The sequence below is a fragment of the Ciconia boyciana genome, chromosome 9 (assembly GCF_034638445.1).
Source record: "Ciconia boyciana chromosome 9, ASM3463844v1, whole genome shotgun sequence".
NCBI classification, from domain to species: Eukaryota; Metazoa; Chordata; class Aves; order Ciconiiformes; family Ciconiidae; genus Ciconia; species Ciconia boyciana.
The window spans coordinates 30,321,367-30,347,154 of NC_132942.1; the positions used below are offsets into that span (position 1 = coordinate 30,321,367).

Sequence of the window (25,788 nt, forward strand, 5' to 3'; positions counted from 1 at the left end):
GGCGGCGGGGAGGGCGCCTGAGCAGCCGCAGGGTACGGCCCCGCTTTGGGGGGAGCTGCTTCTGTCAACCCGTAAGGCTAGTGCATGTGTACATTAGATAAGGGCGTCGGGCGTACCAGTACCAGCGCTGTGCGGTACACGGCGTCTTCTGGGGTCGCGTTACCCTTCTCGTACGCCGTCAGCTGCCACTGCACTCCCCTAAAACTCTTTTTGAGATGGTTACAGATACTTCTAGGTCTTCCTGCCTTTCATTCAGCTCCAAAGGAGGGGAAAAGATAGCCTAGGTGCCATACTTGTACAGCCAACACTTCTGCAGATGGAAAAACACATTACATACACAACACAGCAAACAGCAACATTTAATAGTACAAGTTCTGGTCAGATTCAGTTTTATTTTTAGTGTTTTCATACTACAGCCTTAAAACGCCTTTAATATCAGCTAGAAAGTTTCCAGCATACTGCATGGAGGGCCTGGTGCTTCCCATAGTTTCTGAATTGCATGGGAGAGTATTTAACAAGATGGAGGTGAAGGTTTTGGAATTAAAAAGCTCCATTTCAGTTCCAAATATTCCATGAGGTGGACAGTTTGCAAAGTCGTCGTCTTAGCACCACTTCCTGATGACAACCAAAGACTAAAGTTCTGGCTTCTCCCCATCATCCCAGAGCAGGGCATTTTGTCCCCAGCCCTCCTCTGTTCTGTCACACGGTGTCTGACGTGCATTGTCCAAGAGAAACCCAACTACAGCAAGAAGCTGTAGGGTGAAATTTGTTTTTTGAGTTGACAGACTTAATTGCTTTAAGAATTAGGATCTGTACCTAAAACTACCATCAAAAGCCAAGTGGAAGCTGGTGGGACTTAAGCACAGCTTGGAATTGGAGAAATACCGCCCTGAATAACCCTATTTTCCAAAACCCAAATTCTTCAATTATTCTGAGAATTATAAAAATACCAGAAAAAGGTAACTAGAAAATGACTAGCCTGATGTTCCTCTTACATCAAAGATGCAAATAAAAAGGTTTCCATTCATAAACTTTTTTTTTTTTAAACACAACACAGAAAAGTGAGTGTAAGTCTAATAAAGGATTTCATGTTGTCCTTAAGGAGATAACAGAAACAGAAAAAATAACTTTTTTTTAAAAAAGCTAATTCTGAAAAAAACAATTTTGTTGTACACTAATAGAACATAAATGTAACCAAGTTTTGTTGTAGTACTGGGGTTTATTAATTTACAGGATTCCTCAGTAGCAACTCTAGTCCCAAGCAAATAAAGCCAGGACAACATGGGTGGTGTGATACACTCCCTAATCTAAAGCCTTTGAGGTATCTATGGGGTATTAAAAAAAAAAAAAAAAAAAAAAAGGCACCCGCACCCTTCCCAACCATCAACTCCCCCCACTTGAATATGGTCAAAGTGATTTTTTTAATCATGACTTTGAACTTTAACTCTTTTACTTACTAAAAAGAGAACTTCTCAGAAAAGGTTATTTAGAAACATCATGCATTTTCTAGCTGAATCAGCCATTCTTCAGTTAAATTCTGGAAGTGCCTTTCACTCCATCAAGGGGTGGGGAAGAGGAAAGAGGCCAAGGCAATTCTCCTCAAAAGTTCAAATAAAAATTCACATCAGAGGAGAAAGAAAAAAAAAAAAAGAATCCTCGCTGGGATTCTTGTCAAAAAAGGAACACAAAACCAGTAGAAGGTATACTCAAATCCCAACGCATCTTTAAGAGTGGTATAAGTATTTATGTGAGCGCCTTGCAACCCCAGGGCTGCATCAGCACCCTCCATTGTGTTGAGACCACGTAGCAGCCACAGCCGTTGTAACACAGTACAGATTATTACAATGGTATCTTATTTCAGTTCACAAGCATTTTGATTTAAGCCCTTAATATAACAGTAATGCAAGGAGATCCTGACACCCAGATTTGAAAGAAAAAAAAGCATCTTACCATATCCTTTGTGTGCAAGTCTCAACCTATGTTTTTATGTGGTCACTGAATTATGTCTGACGAAATGCCTCTCACAGAAACAAGGAACTTATGAAAATAATACAGAAACAAAATGAAATTAGAGTGAACTGATTTAAATGCATGCTATTTTTCCCAGAAGGTACAAAAGTTAACGGTTTGAATTTATTTGGAAATTGGACAAAAACACCCCACCACTCAAGTAAAAGCTTCTTCAAACAGAAAGGCTCACCATGTTTCAGCCCTTGTGGAAAAATGTCAAGTTCCTTAATCTGCTGTGACTGTCAGAGTTTTCAGTTTTGGCCAATTATCTTAATGTTATATACCTTAACAGTATGTCCAGTGCAAACTATATTTAGATTGTTTGCTCAGTTCATCTTTGCCAGAAAGGAACAATTACATGATTTTCAATTGCCAGTACCATTGCCTGAATTGGAATTTGCAACAGTAAATGTAAGGCTAGACGTTCCTATCCAATCCTCTGGGAATGCTTTTACTGCAAATTACTAAGGAAACAGAACTTGAGTTTATGTGCATTTTTGGTTGGTTGTTTTATGTTAATATTCCACAAGATATGCATTTCATTTATAATACTTAAACTACAAACGGATTTTAAATTAATTTGTTCTCTGACACAGTTCTCATTTTGTAATTTTACTGTGCTCTGATTTTTTAAATATTTTCTCTCAAAATACAAATGTAAAACCAAGCCAAGGAGTACTGGTTAAAGTTATTCTTGTTCCTCTAAGACAACCATCTTTAAAAAAACCCATACTGTACAAAAAAATACCTTCAACACACACCACAAACCCCAAATAGTTAAACGATTGACTACAATGTCATATACAGCCATCTTCTGAATGTCAAGGCATGATATATAAAAAGTACTTCACAACAAATGCTTATTTAAGTCTTGCCACTTGTTTCTTTTCACAGAGAGCAAAAATAAAACCACACAGCAATGATAACTCCTTATCTACACAGTTGGGGATTCAACATTTTGCAGGCTGCAGAGAGGCCAAAGCAGCAGCAAATGCCACCAGTCCTACTGCTTCTGAACAGGGCGGGGAGCACACAGCCCTCTTTATGCTCTTCACTCAATACCATAGACCGACTTAAATTCAGCACCTATTTTGGTATAAAATCTCAACCCAGAGCCAGATTCTGTTGTGCTAGGTGCCAGACAGGGAGACAAATAAAGAAGCAATCCATACTTTCAAAGGATTGCAGTTTTTTAATTGAAGCACAGACAGATGATGCCCTAGGGACCAGGATAAGCAAATAAATTCAGTTTCAGATACCTGTTTTGATACCAGTCTTATCTGTGTGATTACATGAACTGATGAAGATCACTTACATCTATTTAGCATCTATTTACTTATTCTGCACACTGTCTAGATCAGTCCAATTTCTGCCACCCTCAAAGTATCTTCAAGATCTGCCTTTGCCTTTATAGGCTGCCAAGGATCTTGTCTTTGTCTCAAGCTTACCCTAAGCCTATTTAAATAAAACAGTGCCAAAAGAGCCCCCAAAACATTTAATTTGCACCACATCATCACTTCTGCTGCTGCCTTAATTTTCTTTAACTGTGTCCAAGCAACTTTTACAGTCCCAATCTTCCAGCTTAGCTCTTCTGTACTTACAAATCTCTTCTGGATTTAGGCCCCAATCTGACACTTCTTTAAATCACTGATAACTTGCCTCGTCTTCCATAGACAAAAGTCTTCAAAAGTCTTCCATGCTTTTCCTATTAACTTCTATCTTGCCCCTTACAAGCAGAACATGCTTTCTAAATTAACATACAAAATTATTACCTCTCATTCAGTCACAAACCCTTCATTAGACACCAAGAGCAAATTACACTAAACTGGTAGCTAGGCAGGTGATAGAGTAAGATTTTCTCATTCAGAGATATAAAAGTATGGACATCAAAATACGCAGTTGGCTAATTATTATTAGATAACTATAATATAGAAACCCCAAAGGAAGATGAGGGCTCCATTTTGCTATGGGCCACTGGTAAGGGCAATGGACTTTGGCAAAGATCTTACAACATAGGATGTTAGGAACTATCACATATAAAAGCTTCATTAGTATTAGCTAAGAGGTTAAAACAACAAAAACACCTCCCAAGAGCTACAGCTTACCCCTCTATCAACCCAAACGTATCTGGTGAGATGGAGACAGAGCCACCAGCTTGTCAGTGTTTCATGCCCTCAGCCACACAGGCCCACTAAAGTGCTCCAGTCTCCTCATGAAACGAAGGTGAAGGGATTATTTTAGGTTTTGTATGTTATACTACAAACTCACAAGAAACCAAAATGCCTTTGCATGTCCTTATTTCTCTTTCAGCTATTAGCTAGAAATGGCATGTGTACCAGAAGATAGAAGCAAGTATTTTAAGCACTAAAAATCATATACTTCTGCAAGTGATATGGTTCATACTACACACCTATCTTATTATGACACAAATGACTTTTTTTTTTTTTTAAGACATTCAACTGATTAGTGCATAGCAAAAAAAAAAAAAAAAGTCATGCACTCATACTGCTGGAATAGTTTAAGATCTAAATGACAGTCTGTCTTTTCCCTTGAAGGAAAAAACCAGGGTCTGATAGCTTTTATTAAAAAAAAAAGGTTTTCTAGTGGATGTCCTATCTTCTATATATTTATCTGCAACTTTCAGATTCATATTTGAAGATGAAATGTTCCTTCTCATTAGTAACTTAAAAAAAATAAATCACTAAACAAAAAATAACACACTGAATTGTTCAACAGTCCCCAGGAACCAGATTCTGACTGCTACACTTATGTAAAATGCAAAGTCCTACACTTCGGACAGAGTAATCCCATAAAATAGAGCAGGCTGTAGACTGAATGACCGAAGAGCAGCTTTGTAGAGAAGGACCTAAGGGTCCTGGTGGACAGTAAGTTGAAGTCAGCAGTGCACCCTTGCAGTGATGAAGGCTAACAAATAATGGACTGCATTAGCAGGAGCATGGCCAGCAGGTCAAAAAAAGCGACTACTTCCCTTCTCATGAGATCAGCACTCATGAGATCACATCTGGAATACTGTGTCCAGTTTTGGGCCCCTCAGTATAAGACACAGTAGGGCAGGTCAAGCAGAAGGCCACCAAGATGGTTAGAGGGCTAGAGCACACGAGGTACAAGGATGGGCTGAGGGAGCTGGTTTTATTCGGCCTGGAGAAGAGGGGAATATAATTGTTGTTTTCTTTACAACTACCAAATGGGGGTTGTAAGAGGAGATGGAGGCAGACTCTTCTTGGTGGTGTGCAGTCAAAGGACAAGGGGCACATTTTGCAGCAGGGGGAAGTCCTACTAGGTGCAAGGGAAAAAGAAAAAAAAGTGTTCACAGTGAGGGCAGTCAAGCACTGGAAAAAGCTTATCCAGAGTTGTGGGATTTCCATCCTTGGAGATGCTCAAGGCCTAGCACAGCCTATCTGACTCCAAAGTAAGTTCTGCTTTGAGCAAGGGGCTGGACTAAGAGACCTCCAGAAATCCTTTTCAACCTAGATCATCCTGCAATTCAGTGTAGCACCCAGAAAATGACAGCAGAACTTTCTGTGTGAAAGTCTTTTTAAGTGCTCCAAACAAATATTAATGCCTGTTACCAGGCACAACACTGGGATTAAAATCCACACACTGTGCAGTCTTATGCTGTAATCCACCTAGCTACTCTTTCTTCACCTGTTACACTCCAGCCCTCTTCACTGCCTGCCCCTGCCAAATCCCAGGATAACCTTTCAACCGCTCTGTGCTCCTCAGGACTTCTCCTGGACTTCTCCAGGCCCTTGAGCCTTCCCAATCCCCCACTCATTTGATTAGCAGGCACTGCATCACATCACACATTTCATCCAACTCCTATAAATCAATAGCAGTAACAGGACTTCAGGCAGTATAGCTGCTTAAACTAATTTTTCATTTCTCTTGCATTTGACAAAATACCATATATCAGAATTTCATAAAGTCAGTCATTTGCAAGTTATCTGGCCAGTTCCTGAGCCTGCTTTCCAATCTAAGAGACTGAAATCTAACAAACCGAGCAAATTTGGTCTTTGTAGTTCCATGCCTAACACCAGGGGCAAAATCTTGCCAAAAGCCAGATGCCTGTGCTAAGGCAGCATGTTAAGAGAAGAGGGGGGGAAAAACTCTCGTTTCAAAAATCAGCATAACAAAATGCTTTTGTGTTTGGTTGTGGGGTTTTTCCCTTAAAAAAAATGTGTATGAGAGGATCTCATTCACAGAAACACAACCAAAGCTTTTCATATATAGAAGATCACATTCAATCTTCATGAATCAGTGATATTTTTTGAAAATAGTTTCTGTATTTTACAGCTTAAAAATCTCTATCACAAATATTTGAAAAAGATATTTTAAGCCATTATAAAGTTATTTTAGATAATACCACAGTATTTAAAAAAATACTTTTAATTAGATTTACTACTTCCCTGAATTCAAATTCATCCTGATGTAGAATTACAAGGAAGAAAGTAAATCAGGAGACTTGATTTTCAGAAATACCAATCAAAATAAAGTAAAAACAGGGAGCTGCGTATAAGCGTAGGATCCTCTTACACTGATTTCCACAGCAAAAAGCTATCGTACTGAGTTTATCATAAATGAATCGAAACAGTTTTCTCTTTGATGAACGTCATGAAGTAACAGATCCAAGTGCTGACAGTAATCTACACACTTATCACACACTTCTCTTGGGAAGCTTGCCATAAGTGCCTGTGCAATTCTAGAAATAGGTAAGAGCAAATAGCAAATATGAACGTTCTGCCGCTGCTCGATTCCCTGAAAAATACCTTGAGCTTTTAAATTTTTTTTTGTGATCTGGCACATAACCAAGAATATTCTCTAAATTACTTTTCCATGCAATTATAGTTTTCCACCAGGATATGTGAGGATTTCTAAACAATGACAGTGGTGCTATGTGCAGACCTCAGGACTGCAAGAACACATTTTTATCACTGCTAACACTTAATCTCAAAGTATGTTATGTTTTTTTACACTGTGACTTTCATATTGCATCAACCCAGAAGTATAAAAATACTGAACATAAAAAAACGCAGTATTAACATGAAAGTGAAACTGCTCTGCTCAATAAATTTTAGAAGTTCAAAACAGTTATATTTTTGGAAAACATTCAGTAAGGGAAACCTTAGTTTAAAGTTCCTCGATGTTTCAAGTTGGGGTTTTCCCTAGTGTCTCCTGATATGCAATGAATCTTCTCAAATTCATCTTCACATTGTCAAGAACACACAGTTGATCTGTACTATATTGTCCTTTGCCTTCTTTTCGCATCTGTAAAACCAAAAAATACATACTTTAGCAATGGAGAAGTTTCTCCTATTAGATCACCTAAAGTTTATAGTAATTGTATATACGTCTTCTATCAAGGCAGGCTATCCATGCCTTTTGAGAACTCCAACATGTTCACATGTGTCGCTAGCAATTGTTTCTGCAAGTTAATTTACTATAATACATCTCTGCCTAAAACTAGACTACTATTGGCATGCTATTTCACTCAAAATTCTGAAACATACACTTATTTTCTGTAGCTTTTATATGAAAGACCTTGCACATCTCACTAACCAAACAACTATAGCACTGTCAGGTATGTATTTTGTGTGTATAGTGCTTAGCTTTAAGACTATGAAAGTCACTCCTCACGCTTCATGTGACTAAAGAAACAACATATTGAAGGTCATTCTCTATTTAAGACAGGGATGTACTTAAAATTACAGTTTAGAATTTTGGCCTTGTGGTTCTTGAAAATACAGAATACATGATATATTTTAATTAACCAACAACAGAACAAAAATGTCCACCTGCAATTACAGCAAGTTAAAAACAGAAGATGTCAGTGTAACTTCAGAAGGGACTTCTCCCTTACCAATTTAGCTGTTCTCCTCCAGAGACATCTGCAAGATTTTTTTTTTTACAAGGGTTTCAGAACAATACAGTGATTTGGACATCAATAATGCTGATGGTGTAATGCAGATGTTGCAACACAATGCTGCGCTGTTACCTTGATGGTTCCATGAACTGCAAGGCAAGTGTATTTGCTTTCCTCTAAAGCGGAATATCAGGAATTCAATTATGTGTTTTCTTTTTTTTTTGGTCATCTTGTAAAGCCATACATTCCTGTTTAATTAACTCTTCTAGCAGCCCAAATCTCAAAGCTTTAACCCACATTGTGTGTTGAGACCCTGAGCTGGCTGCATTTGATGCCTACCCTCATTTTGAACACTGGCTGAAATTCTTTCAGTGCTGGAAGCAACTTGATCTGTACCGCTGCCTTTTCTGCTTCTTTACCATCTGCAAATACATCAAAAAGTGCATCCAAGGCTTCCCCTGCTACCACAAGAGAAGATTCCTTCATAGCAACCTCAAGAAGAAATTTTCCAATCATCTGAAATAAGAGAGAAAAAGTTATTTTTCCAGCAGTGCTTAAGGAAATCGAAAGAAGTATCAAAACTGTTTTAGGTTTGCAATGCAAAGTTTGCTTTTTCACCTTTAGTGTTTCAGCTGTATCTTGCCCTTTTGCCAGGACGCTGCCAGAAATTCCAAGGATGCTCACTACATTCACTCTAACACTGGCATTGCTGCTGTGAATACTAGCTTCACATAAAGCCAACAGCTGCTCAGGAGTCATACACTGTTTAGCAAGGGGGAAAAAACAAAAAAAAAGACCCCACACATTTACATTTTCATGGAAATTATCAAACATGACATTTAGATCATTTGCTTTTACAGAACACAGGCAAATTTATAACAGAGTCCTGTATTATGAAAACTACATGAATTCTGAAAATGTAATCAGCAAGAAAACAGTTAAACTCTCCCTTTCAGCTTAAGGTGCTTCTTCCAGAACATAACCAAGGCTGTCATGAAGCTGAAGGAAAAAGTTCTGAGTCCAAAGGGATTTTTACAAATTTACCTAGCTCAATAGCTATTTCCAACTCATTACAACTTATAGTATAGAAGCTCATTTTTCAGTTTAAAGCCAGAAAGGACCAGCAGACCATCTAGTATTACATCTTATATAACAAACTGTTATGCTTCATTCCTATATTTAGCTCACTAATTCATGTCCAGCCAATATTCTAGAAGAACAACCAGCTTCAACTAGATGACATCAGAAAATAAAGAATCAACGTTTCTAGGTGCTAATTTACTAAATGCTTGTCATTATATCCATCTCTTAAAGATACTACCTGTTGCTTATTCCTATTTTGGTTTTGAAATACCTTTCATCTGTTTACATGTGAAGAAGGAGATACATAAAGAAGTATTCCTGTAAGGTCCATGAAAAATACAGAGTGAATGCTATTAAATCTGTTCTTTCAGTGTTCACAGTTGCTGAAATTTAGCACTTCATTTAAATGGTTTTGTTTCAAAAACTTTCCAGCACAATCTCACATGAATTTGAGCCTACCACAGCATTTGAGTTTGAAAGCTTTTACCTGGGAGATGTTCTTTGATGCCATTGTTTGTAAGAGAGCCCTCAAAGCACTGGTTATAGCTTCCAGGAATTCTGTGTCTGTAGGGAGTTCTGTAGAAGAATTGAATCCAGAGCCAGAAGTTAAACAGGAAGATGAAGGATACAAGAAGCAAAGAAATACAAATTTCTTAATCGTTCCTCCAGGTACTACCACAAACAGGAAGAGCTCGATTTTCAGAGACTGGTCTTTGTAGATTGTAACTATAGTGATTTGTTTGAACTCAGTATTAACTGCATCTGGAGGTTAGACCACGGTTGGTCCTCATTTTCAGGCACATCCCTGGTTAAGTCACTTGTGTGACCTAACATATGGTACAAACCACCACCATCAGAACAGAAGCTTGAGACCTGGTATCACATGGAGGCCATAATACAGGAACTGAGAAAACTACAGAAGCTGACTGCGTACTTTAACTCCTTTCTTCTGTCTTCTAAGGAGGCTTTTTAGACACCCAGAACACTGGACTCTTTCCAAATCATATAAAGAGCATGTTTCCCCGTGGTTTAATAACCTTTCAGAAATGTACAATTCAAACAGTGCATTATTCTTGTTTAACTACAAATTCATCAATACCAGCCATCATCTTCAATACACGTTCTGCATTTTCCTCTAATGTGTTCTTATTTTCTGGACTACTCCAGATGCAGAAACTCTTGATTATTTCATGCGTATCTCCTCCTTTCCTATGTAAGCAACTAGATCTTTATGCCCCTTTTTCACCCTGTAAACCACAGAATTCCTTCTAACCACATGTTGGTATGTTATCAACTCTATCTGGCAGTTTCCATTACATAGCGTTTCACTATTAAAAAAATAGCATGTTAACGAAAACGGACATGGGCCATTAAACTAATTTATTAGCACCCTCTGTCTTCAGCTAGCCACTTCTCCAGTTTCATCTAAGAACTTTCTGACTATTGCGAAGCATAACATGTAGACCCTGAAATCTTGCAAGTCCTGCTCTTCAAGCATGAGACAAATATTTTATGTGAACTTCCTTGCATAGTCTTCATATTTATTTTCATTTCCTGCATTTTAGTTTTTCAAGCACTACACTGTCAGTAATAATGTTCCCATAGACTGATCACATGCTTTTAATGACATTGAGAAAAAAGTGTGTTTTGCAGGCAGATGCATTTTCAAGCATTAATGCAGTGTCATACTGTACACTACAGCAAATAAGAACTACACACATTGCATTTGTGGCTACAAATGAAGATGCTTGAAGGAAGGGAAGAAAACTGAGCTTCTCAAGCTTCTAAGAGACAAGAAATGACAAAGCCATGCATATGCTAGACTTCAACAGATCTGTCTTAGGAAAAATGTTTTCTGACAATTTTGAGAATTGGCAGGCTTTTCCAGCCTCTAAGAATATCTCTTATTTTTTGAAAAGCCATCATCACTGACCTTGAAACAAAAACAGATTATCAGAATAGTCTGAACGAAGCAGCCTGTCAGGGAACCAGATCATCAGCTTGGAACTAATTTTTTTTTCTTTTTTTTCTCTCTCTTTTTTTTTTTAATCTCAGTTCAGCTTCTCTAGTGTCAGTAACAGAGAGATCATAGGGTAAATGGTCCAACAGTATTATTGAAATGATGCTGATCTGATGTACAAGATTACAGGAGGTAGCTGGAAATGCTAACTGCTGCGTATCTATGCTAGACCATCCAATGATACTGATACTAGCAGATCTATGGGGAAACCATCACAGTATCTCTATGAAATAATGTGCCTTGGAGGAACTACAGTGAATACATTATAGCGTCTACCAGGATATATCTGATATTCTAAAATAGTGTTTTTAGAAAAATGAAATTTATTGCCTTCTCCATTGAAATTGAACCACCACCACCATAACAGGAAGTTAAGTAGCTTTAATATTTAGTCATAAAAACTTTGCACATTTTCTTATTACAAATATATTTTCAATAAAGGTATGCAATCATATGCATAAAGCATATCCTGGAGACAAGGCAGCTGCTTTCTTTCCTACTGTAATAAGGATGTACATTCTCCAGATTTTTGCAACAACCACCTTTGCCATAATTTCATAAGATTCCTAGAAAAAATTATGTGAAAGACTATGCTAGGTACCCTTTTTTTCACATGTCCATTTAGGCTAGTTTGCACATTTAAAATGAAAATGTCCCATCTTCTTCATGGCTTGTCTCATTGATGAAAAACTGCTATAATCACAAATATGCCCAAGCAAACAGTTCTGGTCTCACAGCAAGGCACGATTCATCCACTAACTTAGTGACCTTCTGTGTGCACACACACAGACGTAAAGCATATTCTTGCATTAGGAGCATACTTGCTCAAGATGCAATTTGGATAAACACATCTTATCAGGATACACTGTTTTGTCAGCACATTTCCAACATTCAGTATCCTTATTTTGAAAGACCAAAGCGATAAAATTAGTAATAAAATGGCATTAAAACTTAACAATGAACATGGCTACCTTATATCTATATTAAATAGGTCAGCAAGCCCCCTTTACATCTTACCCGTTTTAGAAAAGACTAGCTGCGAGAGATGCTGTGCAAGGGACTGAAGTGCTGAAGCTCCTCCAAGACAATCCACATCTGACACTAACAAAATGCTATGAAGACATGTTAAAGCTCTACATTGCACTGCATTCAGTCTGAAACAAACAAAAAAATGCACTTAGCAGATCTCTTTGAAAACAGATGTCAAAATACAAAGAATGATCTTGAATTAAATAAGGTTGTGATCTGGTGTGCAGCTTACACAAACATTTGTATCTCTTTATTCAAAATCACGTATCAGATCTGCCATTGTCCAGATCTTAAAAGCAACCCAAAGATGGGCAATCCTTCTAAGAGTTCTAAAACAACTGAATATACATGAAAAATAGTAAGAGACAATGAAATTCCTACTTTTTAATTAATGGTTTCCAAGACGGATTGTGCATACAGATGTCTAGAGCAACACTGTTCGGAAAAGCGGTTTTTTCAAGAATCTGGGGAGGGGAAAAAGAAAGGTTTAGCAATAAAGCTTTTTTTTTTTTCCTTTTTTTTTTTAGGTGTGTTTGAGGGGAAGACTGAAATTTTAGCTTCATGTCAAAAAGATACTTCAAACTACATATTTCAAAGCTTTCCAGGTAGCAAGTGTCTCACCTGCTAAAAATGCCAGAATCTTCCTCACTCAAATGGTGCAATTATACACTGGGTTTAGCATAGCATATTTTAAGTATCCAACTGTACTGAACAAAAGGTGATTTTCTAGGTCTCTGCTACTCTTTTTTATTTGGATCTTTCTTCTTACAGATTCCACTACAGAATTTTCAGATAGCTGCAAGTCTAAAAGATGTTGCCATGAAACTTAGACTGCTTGCTATTAAGTACAAAAAGCCTTGAATCATCTCGCACCTTGACATCTTGGGTCAGAATTCTACCACGCTGCTGAACTAGCATAATAACTGATTCAAATGACGAACTTAATCTGTACAACCCCAAATAAGAATGAGCAAAACTCTGAAACAAGAACATCTGAATTCCTGTCAGTGTCAAATATTATACTTCAGACACTATGTGTAAAACAGGGGGAAAGAGGAACTCACACTTTTTCAGTGCTGACTGTTGCCATTCACATACGCTACTTACACCTCACTTAGCCAATATGGAAATCTGGCAGTCATGCTTCTACTCAAAATTTCCTTTCTTTTTGCAGGTAATCTTTTTCATGTCCAAATCAAGGAATAACCTTTGTATTTTGGAGAAGCCAAACTTAAAAAAAAAAAAAAGGCAGTACCAGATTTCTGAAACACATGAACCTTCTATTCCCACTTACATGAAAAAATTATTTAGGTCGAGATAGCTCACGTGATGATGCTCCACCTTTAGGCCAAAAAAAGTGAAGCTAAACTGATTTAAAAAAATATTCCTTTTTCTCCAGATGGATTGGGATAATTTGTTTGCCTAACCTGGGATACAAATCAGGCACAAGGGAAAGACTGTACCATGTGTTGGAAATAAAAGACAATACCTTCTTTGGAATGAGGTTGTTCAGAAACGCGGAGTTAACCTCATCAGAGAGGCACAGGGGTGACATTAGCAGCCCACCCCCCTCATTATATGAGTTTTCCATAAACAAGTCACTTTCATCACTGCTGGACAGTTCTTCCCATTCATCATCAGAGGGATCTGAGAACAGAAGACAGACTTGTAAATGTAACATCACTCATGCAATAGGTATCCTATTTCTCAATTAAACTTGGCTCCAGCTCTTGGTTTAGAAGTCTTTAAGCTCTTGGGCTCTAACGAGGTCCACACAAACCAAGTGCCATTAAGCCACAGTTCTAAATAACATACTACTTTTGTTTAAATTGTTTTATTTTAAAAAAACTGTTCATTTTATATTCACTCAGGCAACAAGTATTCTTATGAGAGCTTCTTCATACACGGGTACTTCATTCTCTGATATTAACTATGCTCACTTAAAGATATCAAAAAAGGTATAGAAGAAATTTCATAAAGCATTTACTAGGATTTTAACTTGGATTGTACCATTTTACTTTTTGAGGTAAATTCAAGCATGCAAATAAGCAGTTTAACTTAACTTGTTTACTAACTGCAATCAGTTTAAGGCAACTGTTTTCTCTGGCAATACTGAAGCCACAGGCAGATGTCCTCTTACTGGGCAGTAACTCAGCTGGATGAAGATGTTAATGTCTCCACAGCAAGGCCAGTTGAAAGGAAATGACGACAGCAAAACAAGCCAAAGCAGGCCAGCTAATCTCTGTTAGCCATTTCAGGCAACATATTTTCAGTAAATTAAACTAGGTTTATAGCTATAAACCTGAACTAGGTTTATACTTACATGATTTACTCTACTAGTAGATCTGTAAGGGCAGACATTGTGAGAGGGGCTGAGGCAGTGTTACCAATGGGCACAGCTACTGTAAAGTGAATAATCTGTCCATCCATGGCTTAAGGTGGACTTGGCCTGACAAGCACAAGCTAAGTCCATCATTTATATTTAAACTGATATATCTACTGCCACAGGGTTTACACTGGTTTATCTAAAGTTGTTTTAAGCCTGGTTACATTTTAACTGGTGTGACACTGGTGTTTACGCAAGTCCTAAGTCTACAGGTTGGACCGATCCTCCTTACTGACAGGTGAAAGCTCTGCCTATGTACATAGGTCAGGATATTTAACTACTGTGATGAAAAAATATCATATTCACCCTCAAGTAATTTTCTCTGACAACACAGATTCACATGAGATCCAGGTACTGTAGTAACTACGGTAACAGCCATGCACTTTTTCTGTGGCAAACGGTAAATTCATTCACTTAAAATACAGCAATAAAGGTCTAAATGAATGCATTTCACCTGCACTATGCAGGAGCTTAAGAATTTATTTGAAGGTGATGATTACTGTTTATCTGATGCAAAGTAACTCATCAGGCTGTGGCAACTTGATCACATGGGCATCTTCTTTTGCTTATGGTAATATCCAATTCATTCTACAGCCATAATATGCTAGTGTTAATAGCATTTGCATGAGAAAACGGTTGTCTTTTATGCTTTACTAACCCACAGTAGCAACAAGCATGAAAACAAAGCAGACCTCCCCTTTCAGTTAGTCTCTTGCCTCTTCTAAAAAAAATCTCATCTGCATCTTTACAAAGCAAAGAAAACAAAAACCTCCTTTGAAAATTAAATTATAACTATATGAGCTAACCATGCAATTCAGCAACAACAAAGACAACAGTCATCATATATTCACAGTGAGTGACCAGGGCAGAGCAGGAACTGGACTCTGGAACATAAGCCCATAACTAAGATCAGGTTTTTTGTAACGTTCTTGGAAATACAGAAGCATTTCCAATGGCAATCTCATCTTAACTAGCGCTGGTAACCTACAAACTACAGACTGGACAGCAATGCTGGAGTCTCCTGGATTCCTTCCTGTGTCCCCATTAAGAGGAGAGCACTCTGCTTCTTCCAAACACCGGCCAGCATTCAGTAAAACATGTCTCTTGCCAGCCTGGTTGTTTCCCTCAGTTCTGTGGCAAGCTGAGTGTTTCTATGAACTCAGCATAATGGCTACAGCTATTTTAGCCCTCAAATAATTTGAAAATTAAATGAACAGCTGCCTCTGGATTCCTCTTAATTTCTACAGACTATGTTTCTGTCTGCCCATGAATGGGTAAAGTACTGTAGTGAAATACAACACAATCAGCCTTACATTACACTGAGTGAATGGCAGAATATGCAGCTTATCCACAAGAGATTTTCCAATTAAAGGGGAGAGCTTATGAATTACAGCTCATTAGATGAGAAATGCAGTTATGCAATGAGCTTCATATACTAGGTGCAGAATTTCCTTGCGCTGTAAGAGAAAAAAAAAAATCACCATTGGGAATATCTGGGTATTACTGCGGATTTTATTAGAACCTGAAAGATTTACTTAGAAAGTTATCTCCTACACAATTATTTTTGCATCAGGCTCACGAACTGTACTAGCAATTACAATTTTCAGGTTTTGGAGGGTTTGTTTGTTTTTTTTAAACAGAATCTGAGAATCATTTATTTGTTTTCCTGAAGATTTGGCGAAAAGCTATCAAAACTGACTATCAGAGCTCATAGACGATACAGAATATCTATTTCCTACTCCCCCAGAGTAACAGCCTTTCTTTCTCCTCCAAAAAACCTCATAAAGGTGGAACTCTGAACAGCCTAAATCTGCACTGCTGCCAGATTTGCATGCAAAAGCTGTCTCTCCTCCTTCTTTTGCAACACTTGTAGTATCAAAACTGGAAGATTTATCTGCTTTAAAAAAACTGATGCCCCAGTCCTGCAATAGGATTCACACCCATACTGTATCAGATGAACACTCACACCATGCTCTAACTGAACAAAGAATTTGCTGTAATACTTTTTAGGAAATATCTCTTCAGCACAACTGCTTTTTTGTTTGTTCTTAAATGCTGGCACATGTAGTATCATGCAAAAAATATGTAAACAATAGAAATTATTTAAATGATGAAAAAAACACTTAAATTAGTCATAGAAATTACAATCCAATCTGCCCCCTAGATGAGGGTATCAGGGACAACAAGTCTATGTGCACTCACCCTTAAAAGCTAAGATCACCAAACAGTAAACTAAACATGACCTATCCCAGAAAAAAAATGCACCGCAACACTTGCAATGAAAGAGATTCCTACAAACCTTCACTGCAGCACATATTAACAATGATTTCAAGAGCAGTCTGCTGAGCCATCAGTAAAGCTGTCACTTCTTTCAGTTCCCACTTATCAGTCTAAAAAAGAAAAATATGAACCAAATTTAATTTTCTAAAACAACATTTCAGTGCAACTTAAAGGACCCAGGCTGTCAGTTAAAAATACAAGCCAGCCATCTCCTCTTCTTATCCCTCCCCATTTAAAAAAAAAAAAAAAAAAAGGCAAAGGCAAAAAAACCCAAGAGGCAAACAAAACCTATCATCTTTCTGCTGGATGCTTCAGAACAAATTTTACCTTTAAGAAACACCACCTGCACTAAAGTTTTAACAGAAAAGATTTCTGTTATTCATTTCACATAAGCAATAGTGAATGCATTCATTAACCTCGGTGTCATCTCCACTCACAACTGAATGGTTACAACCATTAGAACTCTCACTTGCCTTACACAGAGATCAGAACTTCCTGCAGTAGCTACAAAGTGTCAGGTAAGCCTATACCTTCCACTAGAGGAAAAAAATGGAAATGTGCTTTCCTGATGTGCCATACAACTTGCTCACATTTGAACAAGTTGAGCTGAAATTCTCCATGCTCAGCTTTGAAGTTTTACCTAAAATAGTCAAGCCATTTGGGAGTTAGGATTAGTAACACTAGTAGGTAGCTACTCTGGCTAATGTTCAGTCAAGACCAGTCAGATGCTCAGCCAAATGCACTAAGTTCTCTGAGAGCGAGCCAGCCAGCCACACTTACTGGAAGTAGGTCTGAAATGTCATTTTCTCTTCTGACTTTTCCTTTTGGTATTTCTTCCATGTCATCATCTTCACTCAAAACACAGTTGTCTATAACATCACTCATGTTTTCCTCAGTTTCTGCCTCTGCAGCGAGTTTTAACCTGTTTTTTTCAGCTTCATTCATATGAATAATTGTTTCACCAGCATCTATTGCTAATGATTCTGAAAAAATCTTCAGGATTGCATTAACCATGCCTCCCAGGCTGCCTGGTGGAATGGTATCCTTGATATTCCAGATAGTGCCTAAACATGAGATAGTTGAAATATAAAAATCCGTTAAAATACTCAATTCCCAGCTCTGTAACAGCTCTGTAATAATTTGTAAGGACACAGCCTCCACTAGTTAAAATACTCAATGCTTATATTTCAGTATGAATATTCAAGTCTTTTCTCTACAGACTTGTATTTTTTTTCTGTTTAGCATTTCATATACTAATCTGCAATAACTATGTTTGCCCACATCTTAAGCTTAAGTAAATTTCAGCATGTAAAGGATACACAGCATACTTATGCAGAGCAATCTTGGCGACACTTTTTACCTGTGATAACAAATCCACATGAGATAACCATTTTCTAAGGATTCTCAAAATTAAACTAATTTATTACACTCCAGTATCAAAAATCACCATGGTTGAGCACTTGAGGTGGAAAGAAGAGTGCAAAGTAGAGAATCTGAGGTAAAAACCTATGTCTATTAAGATCAAAACAATTCCTGTACTACTTATTATTGACTCATTTCACTGTTGAAAACCAAATGAACAGTTAAAATGGGTTATCACACTGAGCAGGTACTGAATTCAGAATCAAGCATTTAAGACAGTTTTAAAACAACTAGTTGCAAATATTTGGTTACTCCAAAACACAATCCCAAGAGGCACAAATAACCTCATGAACCATCTATACAGGCTTTGACGATCAGATGTCCAGACTATAGCAGAGAAGACTAAGCCTTCTGTCCTTCCCACCCTCCTTTACCTGCCGTGCTCTCTCTCACAAGCAATGAACACCCTCAAGCATTGTACCTGCTATCAGAGTTCTCAGAAGGATATGCTTCATTGTGCTCTCTGGACTCAGCATCACCGTTTCCAATACTTGCTGTGCAGAAGCATTGAATGAAGAAAGAAGATCTGGATTATCTTCCGTCACTGCCTGCAAGCAGTTTGCTGCAGCAAACAACAGCAGCAAAGATAATTAACAAACCCAATAGTAGCTTTCACCCTCCTAATGAGAAAGCGTTATCTTCCTGAAAGCTGGAGTAATGAAACAGACACAGGAAAAAACATTTCATGCAGCATCATGTTGTAATGGTACGACACTGTCCTGCACAAACTGTGTTTTAGATTACAAGACATTCTCTGGCAAACCTGTACATAAAACAGGTGAAGACAGTACCACATCAGACCTGGGACTAGCCGTATTAATTTCAGCCCCTCAAAATTCAATTTCTCCATTGTATACTGACTAGGGAGAACACCAAAAAATGTTGCGAGCACATACACTTGTAAGACCATTATAAGACTATAATAACACTACTACTAATAAAAACACGTTGAAAGTGATAGGAGTTGTTTGGGGGTTTTCCGCATGGACTATATCCTTTGCTCTACAAATTAAACCGTTACCAAAACCAGAAAACAAAATGAAAAACACAGCCTCCGTCTCGAGCTTTCTTTCCACAAAATTTTTCCTCCCATGTAACCACCAATAAGCCATTCTCCTTTGGACTGAAAACAAGCACAACAGATGTCAACTTCTGAATGATGTGCTGTTCAGGAAGGAATTTAAAGTCTTATATTCAGTGTAAAGTTTAAGTAACACTAAGGCAGGTGCATTATGCAACGGATGTGACACCAGTGTTACATTCATATGTAACACTGAAAATACGTAAGAAAAAAAAAATGTCTTTAAATCCTTATCTTCTCTTTTTACCACTTACCTACTGAAATAGCCAGATCCACATTCGTGGAAAATTTCTTCATGTAATGTAACACAGCCTCCAGACATCCTTCTTTATTGAATATGGATACTGCAGTATTGTTGCATTCACTAATGCATAAAAAAGATTAATAAAACACTTTTCCCAGGAAAAAATTACTGTAACAACATTTTAAGTAACATGTACTCACTATTACTCACATTTTAAAAACCTACCTAAGAATTAAACATTAGTCAAAGAGCTATCCTTCGTTATTGAGTTTATGATCAACTCTGTATAAAATGGAGAAAGAGAAGCTGCAATACCCTGGACACCTTTGAGGAAAGCTGGCTTCTGCCAGCTGCTTCCTCACACACAGCATTCAGCAGTTTATTTGGGAGCCTAAGTACAGTCTCATGCGGACAGAGCCAGCCAGAGCGTGAAAGGCAGCTTACAGCTGCAGGCTACGAGCCAGCCTAGGGCTTCCTGCAGCCATGGAAGACTTCATCCACAAACCCACTGACAACAGAGCAGGCTGTTGCCTCTCACACCAATATTTGCTTACTCCAGAAAATGACTGCTCTTAACATTCAGAAACGCATGCTAAATCAATGCTAAATGTGACATTTCTTTTAATTATCTAACAGTGGGATTTGTGTTTCTTCACGTTTTCGCAGCTATTCCCATTTTTAAACTACTATATCGATACAAGACAAATTCAAACTAAAAAAGCATGGGACCTAACTAGCTACAAAGGTCTTCAAAAATTTACTTTTGAACGTATTATGTCTCAGCATCAATGCCAGCCCCAATTTTATCAGTACCAAACTTAGCAGTGAAATCAGCAGTTCACAGTCATTGCCACAAAGTTCGAAATACAGAAGTGATTTATAGCACACTTAGTGATTACAGTTCCTGTTCCAAAGCACTTATGTCTACAAAACCAATTAAAAAAACGAACACAAAACATTGTTGTCAGAGTTACAAAGGGTCATGTATTCTGTGTAAGGTGCTGAGCAAGCAGTTTCTGTACTGTTCTAGATTCCAATCCGTAAAAAAAACCCCACCCAATTTACAAATAAGGCCCCAAGCCAGCAACCACACCATACAGACAGACAGAGAGGCAGCTCCGCTGAAACACTGTACAGTACAAAACAAAATTCTGTATGGACCAAAGTGTGTAATGACATGGAGCTGTTATAAAACGAAGAGAAACAACGCAAAATTCAAGGACAACTTTCAGAGCAAGTTTGTATTGCTTCAATGTTTATAGCCATTTCTGTATTAATAGTATTGCCATTTTGATTCCTTTACCTGGTGTTTCCAATGCAAACTACTAACTGATCAATTCACATTCTTTCTCACATAATTAAGTAGATTTATATCATGCCTCAGTCACTAAGGGACAGTTTGTCCAAACATTTAATATCAGCTTTTAGGATGACCCGCAGAGGGAGGACGTAGTACAAAAATTCTTCATATTCCCAGAGCACTGGAGTCCACTGGTCAGAATTTAATTTTCTCCATCTCCTGTACCACGATAAAGATCTAGAGGAACTGCATGCAAGACCCCACAACCCAAACTGTACAGGAGACTATGACAGAACACGTTCAGAAAACAATACCAGAACTTAGGATGAACAACCAATAGAAAAAAAAATTGTCACTCTCCTAAATCTAATGACCAACTTTGTGCGCTTTTAGAATCCTTTACTTACAAAAATAATTTATGGTAGAAGATAAACTTGTATTTCAGATCAGATGAGGGCTTGCCATTTATTAAGCAAGGCACACATAGGAGCAACACAATCAGAAATCAGAATCAGCAACTGAACATATCTTCCCATGCAAGGACAGTCATTTCCTTTCTGCCTCAATTACCATGCTCTTTTTCAGAAACAATTTAATTTAGCTCTTCTAAAAGGCCAGCACTTACCATACATTCCACAGCAAATTAATAGCCTCATTGGCTATGTCTTCAATATAATTTTTGTTCATCTCTCTGCATTTTTTTGGAGACAGCTGGTTAGCATCTAGTCCAGTGCTACACTACAACCAAACAAGAGAACCAGGGTTGGGAAACAAACAAGCCAACGAGAAAAGCAAAAACTTAAAACATTAGCAGCAGAGTGAATGGAGAGATCTCTCATGAAGCTGTTTATTACCAGAAAACCTGACTAGTTTCCTATTCGCTATGAAAACTGGGCCACAACAGAATTGAATCATTGATAATTTTTTTTTCTCTTGTAGAAAGACTCTTACAGTACTTGCTTTGCATTCAGTAGTCTTCAGAAGCTTTTTTTAAATAAAGAAATACTTAGCAATTTTAGAACCTGAAATGCTGTTTCTTGCTAATACAGTCTGTATGCAACTTTCAACAGTTCTTTCTAATCACAGAGATTAATTCAGCTAATACCTTGCTGTGCTTTACAATAATGCTATTACCCATATTTTAAAATGGGGAAGAAACATACAGAAAACGATGGTATTGCTCAAGGCTGCTCATACAAAGACAGCAGGGGACAGAATTAAATGCAATTTCCAAACTGCACTGCAACACCTGGACCAAACAAAGAATAGGTATTCAGTACAAATTATTCTACAATAGCAGTAACTACCGAACTGTAAATCCAAGCTTTAATTTAGACAAAATTGTTTACCAAAAAAACCTCACTAGAATAATGTTGCAACATAAATGTTGGATCTGGATCTTGACTGACAGAATAGACTTGTCTTGACTGACGTTCAAGACCCAAAATATCCAGACTGTTTATGCAAAAATCATCCTAGGCAGCAAACCTCACCACAGACCCAAGTTAGCAGGTCAGGAGGCAGCAGCAAGTGGTTTGAAATCTCTAGAATAATTTTTTTACTACTAAGCCTACTGAAACGTTCTTTTAAAAGATCTTTCAAGTATCTTCTCTTGATAATAGCTATAAAAAATGAACTATTTTTGAAAATGGGATAATTCAATGGCTAGATCAGTTTTAAAATCAGCATAAAAATAAACACACCTCTTTCAGAAGTGCAACAAGGGGTGTCATGATGTCTTTTGTCACCATGTCATCACAGACTTCAAATCCTCCACAAGCACTCAGATTTCTGGGAAAAAAAACAAATGCTTTGGATCAGATACAGTACTTTCCAGGAATGTTTCAAAACACCCATGCATTCGGTATTCTTCTCTAAAGGTTATGGTGCTCTTTGTTTTAAAATCAATCTGCTTCATCAGTAACTTTAGCCTTCTACCTTCCTAACATAAAAGAGTAACTTTGGTGTTAGGGGAAAAAAAATCATTTTCACTTACTTGTCTAGCGTAACTAGAGAGCTTATCTGTACTAAAACATTACTTCTGTCAGGTATTACTGTAAGATACAACATGAATTTTAACAAGTATTAGCATTACATTTTTGTACAAATAAAGCAAGCTGTAGGTCTGAGCACAGAATACCAACTCAAAATGATGCTGTTCAATATTTACAAGTTTCTCAAAAAGCCAGCTGTGTGCACTCTCTACCTAACCCACCGCTGCTACAGTGTTATCAAGACACAAAATGCCATACAAATAGTATTCAAGTTCTCTGTATTTCTTCATACTACTGTTGATTTTTTTTTTCTTAACATAAGGATGGAAAGCAGCACATTCCACTGGGAATAGATAAAATGCTAGTAACTAACTTAAACCCAGCTCCTGACATTAAAGTCTCATGGCAGCCTGTTGGAGCAAGAAAAGCCCCTCTCTTGGAGACTTTGACTGACGTAGGCATACTTACTCAAAACGGAGTTGAAGCAAGAGGCACTGGCATTCAAGTTCACGGCTTGGCTTTTAACAGCAAAAACCCCCTTCTTTTCTTTACCATGCCAGGAGTACCTCATTCTAACTGAATACTAACAATTGCTTACCGGAGAGCACCTGCAGCTGTCTCACGAACAGCTAAACTGTGATCCATCAACAATGGTCCTAAACACCGGACAACATCTCTCTGCAGAAAGGCTGGGATTACATGCTTCTGCTGCAACAGCTTGGAAATACTGGCACAGGCATACTCTCTCACTTCAGCACTTGGATGCTGCAGCTGGGCAGACAGAGAGAAGGCAGATTAGGCAGGAGAAAAAAGGTACCTGGAAGTTTTTATTGAGTGAAAAGACTGATCTGCCTTTTGATTTGCAGGCCCAGCACTGTAGTTCCTGTGTTACTGCTCCTGAATGGAATTAAGACCTTTTAACTTCCATGGAAGTTTATAAATCTTTGCCTGGGTTATGTGTGTTAACTATATGACTAGATAAATACTATTCTGGGTATTTAACAAGAGAGCCATAATTCAGACACAGATTTGACACTAGCTGGCACTGGCGAGACCTCATCTACTTTCGATTACCATCTTTAAAAAAAAATGGACAAAAGTGGGGGGAAAAATACCATCAAGGAAGTATAACAGACATAACATATCCACCATAAAGAAAAACTGAAGAATCAAAAAAAATGAAAAACATGATAGCATTTAGACGAAAAACATCTGCTTAAAGACAAGGAGCAAGCATTCTCTACGTCCACAAGACGACACTGACTTGCGCTGTAACAGAGGTTTAGGTGAGATGTAAGAATTAAAAACCATAAAAATAATAAAAGAGCAGAAGTGCCTATCCTGGAAGGTCCTGGAGTTCATTGAAAACCAAACAGAAGAGATAAATATCTGCTGAAGAGCAGAGTCGAAAAGAGTGGTACATCAGATCCTGCCTCATTGAAACTGACAGAGGTCTCTCAGTTCATCCTCACCTGTGCATTTATATAGGCTTTTTTACTCTCTTTTAAGACTAAATAGGTTAGTCCAGAAGAATAACCAAGCAGTGATTTGTTCAATGAGTTCAGTTATGTGAAGTGAACAAAGGGGATTTATTTATTTAAAGGAAAACAGATTTTTACTTCTGATTCTGAAGTCACATGCGCAGGAGGAGGTTTAAACTAGTTTTCACCTGTAACACTTAAACCAAAACCAGGAATGTGGCCAACAAGTGGCCAAACCCAGTCTTCTTCAGCATTTTCTATCAGTTATTTCTTACGTGTGGATCTTGGACTCGTCAGCCTGGCTACCTGTAGGAAAACTCTCCAGTCGGGTAGACTGGACTCAAGCACTGCAAGAACTGCTTCAAAGCGCGTCCTGGGACGAGGGGCACAGAGCGGCCTCCCGCCCTGCCCCAGCCCCTCTGAACCGGTCAGGAAGGGGAAGGAGAAGGAGAGCCCGGTCGGGGTGCCGGGTCCGGGAACGAGGGGAGAGCAGCAGCAGCAGCAGCAGCTGCCGGCCCGCCTGGGGCAGGACCGCCGCCGCCCCTCCCTGCCGAGCCGCCTGCGGGCGCAGCCGTGACGCCGGAGAAGCGACGCAGCGGCGGCGGACGGCTCCTTCCCGCGCCCGAGGGCGGGCGGCACCACACCCGGTCCCTCGCCTGACACCGCCGGGGAGGGCCGAGACCTCGCCCCACCCCCCGCGCAGAGGCGGGCACAGCCCCTCGCCGGGCCGGGCCGCGGCTGCCGGGGCTGCTCCGCTCCCGAGTGGGGGTCGAGCGGGGGTCGCGCCGAGCCCGCCCTCCCCCTCCCCCTCCCAGCGGCCGCCCCCGCTTCTCGCCCGCACCTTCTCCAGCAGCTCCGCGGCCGGCTCTTCCTCGGGGCCGCCCTCCCCGTCGCGGCGCTGCTCGGGGCCGGCGGGGGAGAAGGGGACCCTGCGGAACCGCCGCGCCCGGCTCTTCCCCATGGCTCCGCGGCCGCCGCGCCGCTCGGCGCCGGCGCACCCACGTGTGCGCCCCCGCGCAGGCGCAGGCCCGGCCGCGCCCCGGCCCCGCCGCCAGCCCCACCCTCCGCCCGGCGGGCGCCCTCGCCCGCGCTCCGCAGCAGCCCTCCCCGCCGCAGGCCTGCTTACTGCGCGGTGACGGCTTTTCTAATTACGGATACGGCGGAGCGGCAACGCCACCCTCGGCACGCAGGCAGCCCGGCTCACCGACCGGGCACGCACCGCCAGCAAGGTCAGCGAAACGCCGCCTGTGCTGAGCGAAACGGGCGTAGCTTGCCCGGCAGCCCGGTAACCCAGGCATCAGCCGTATCCCCGCGAGTGTTCGAGGACATGTCTACTGGGGATGTTCCCCCAGGTCAAAAACTCAAACGAGGTAAATGTTGAATGAAACGATTTCCTCTAACAGCACTTACAGAAGGCAGGATTGACCTGTAGGGTGGAAACCTGGAAGGACTCTCTGTCTGGTGTCAGTATCTTAGACTGTAAGACCACATCAAGTATAGGAAATGTTGGTCTGGTATGAGTTACAGACTTCAGCTATAAACTTCTGAAGTTCTTCTGCGTTCATTTGAGATCTGCA

General features: G+C 39.4%; 1 protein-coding gene across 4 annotated transcripts; it reads right to left on the reverse strand.

The window, feature by feature from the left end:
- Positions 1–364: 364 nt before the first annotated feature.
- Positions 365–25,723, reverse strand: HEATR3 (HEAT repeat containing 3). 4 transcript variants are annotated; one of them, XM_072871872.1, is made up of 16 exons: positions 25,053–25,237; positions 23,329–23,501; positions 22,440–22,527; positions 21,362–21,474; positions 19,447–19,556; positions 18,533–18,673; positions 17,470–17,753; positions 16,709–16,799; positions 13,513–13,670; positions 12,405–12,487; positions 12,012–12,148; positions 9,462–9,550; positions 8,510–8,653; positions 8,231–8,407; positions 7,153–7,296; positions 365–2,037 (listed from the first exon to the last, which is right to left on the reverse strand). In XM_072871872.1, exons 1-15 carry the CDS (start codon positions 25,170–25,172, stop codon positions 7,177–7,179), a joined length of 2,028 nt encoding a protein of 675 aa, XP_072727973.1. In that variant the 5' UTR covers positions 25,173–25,237; the 3' UTR covers positions 365–2,037; positions 7,153–7,176. The 4 variants fall into 4 exon arrangements, with proteins under 4 accessions (XP_072727973.1, XP_072727975.1, XP_072727972.1 ...); XM_072871874.1 differs by lacking the exon at positions 25,053–25,237 and adding an exon at positions 25,622–25,723 and having other exon boundaries at positions 365–7,296; XM_072871871.1 differs by having other exon boundaries at positions 365–7,296.
- Positions 25,724–25,788: the final 65 nt, after the last annotated feature.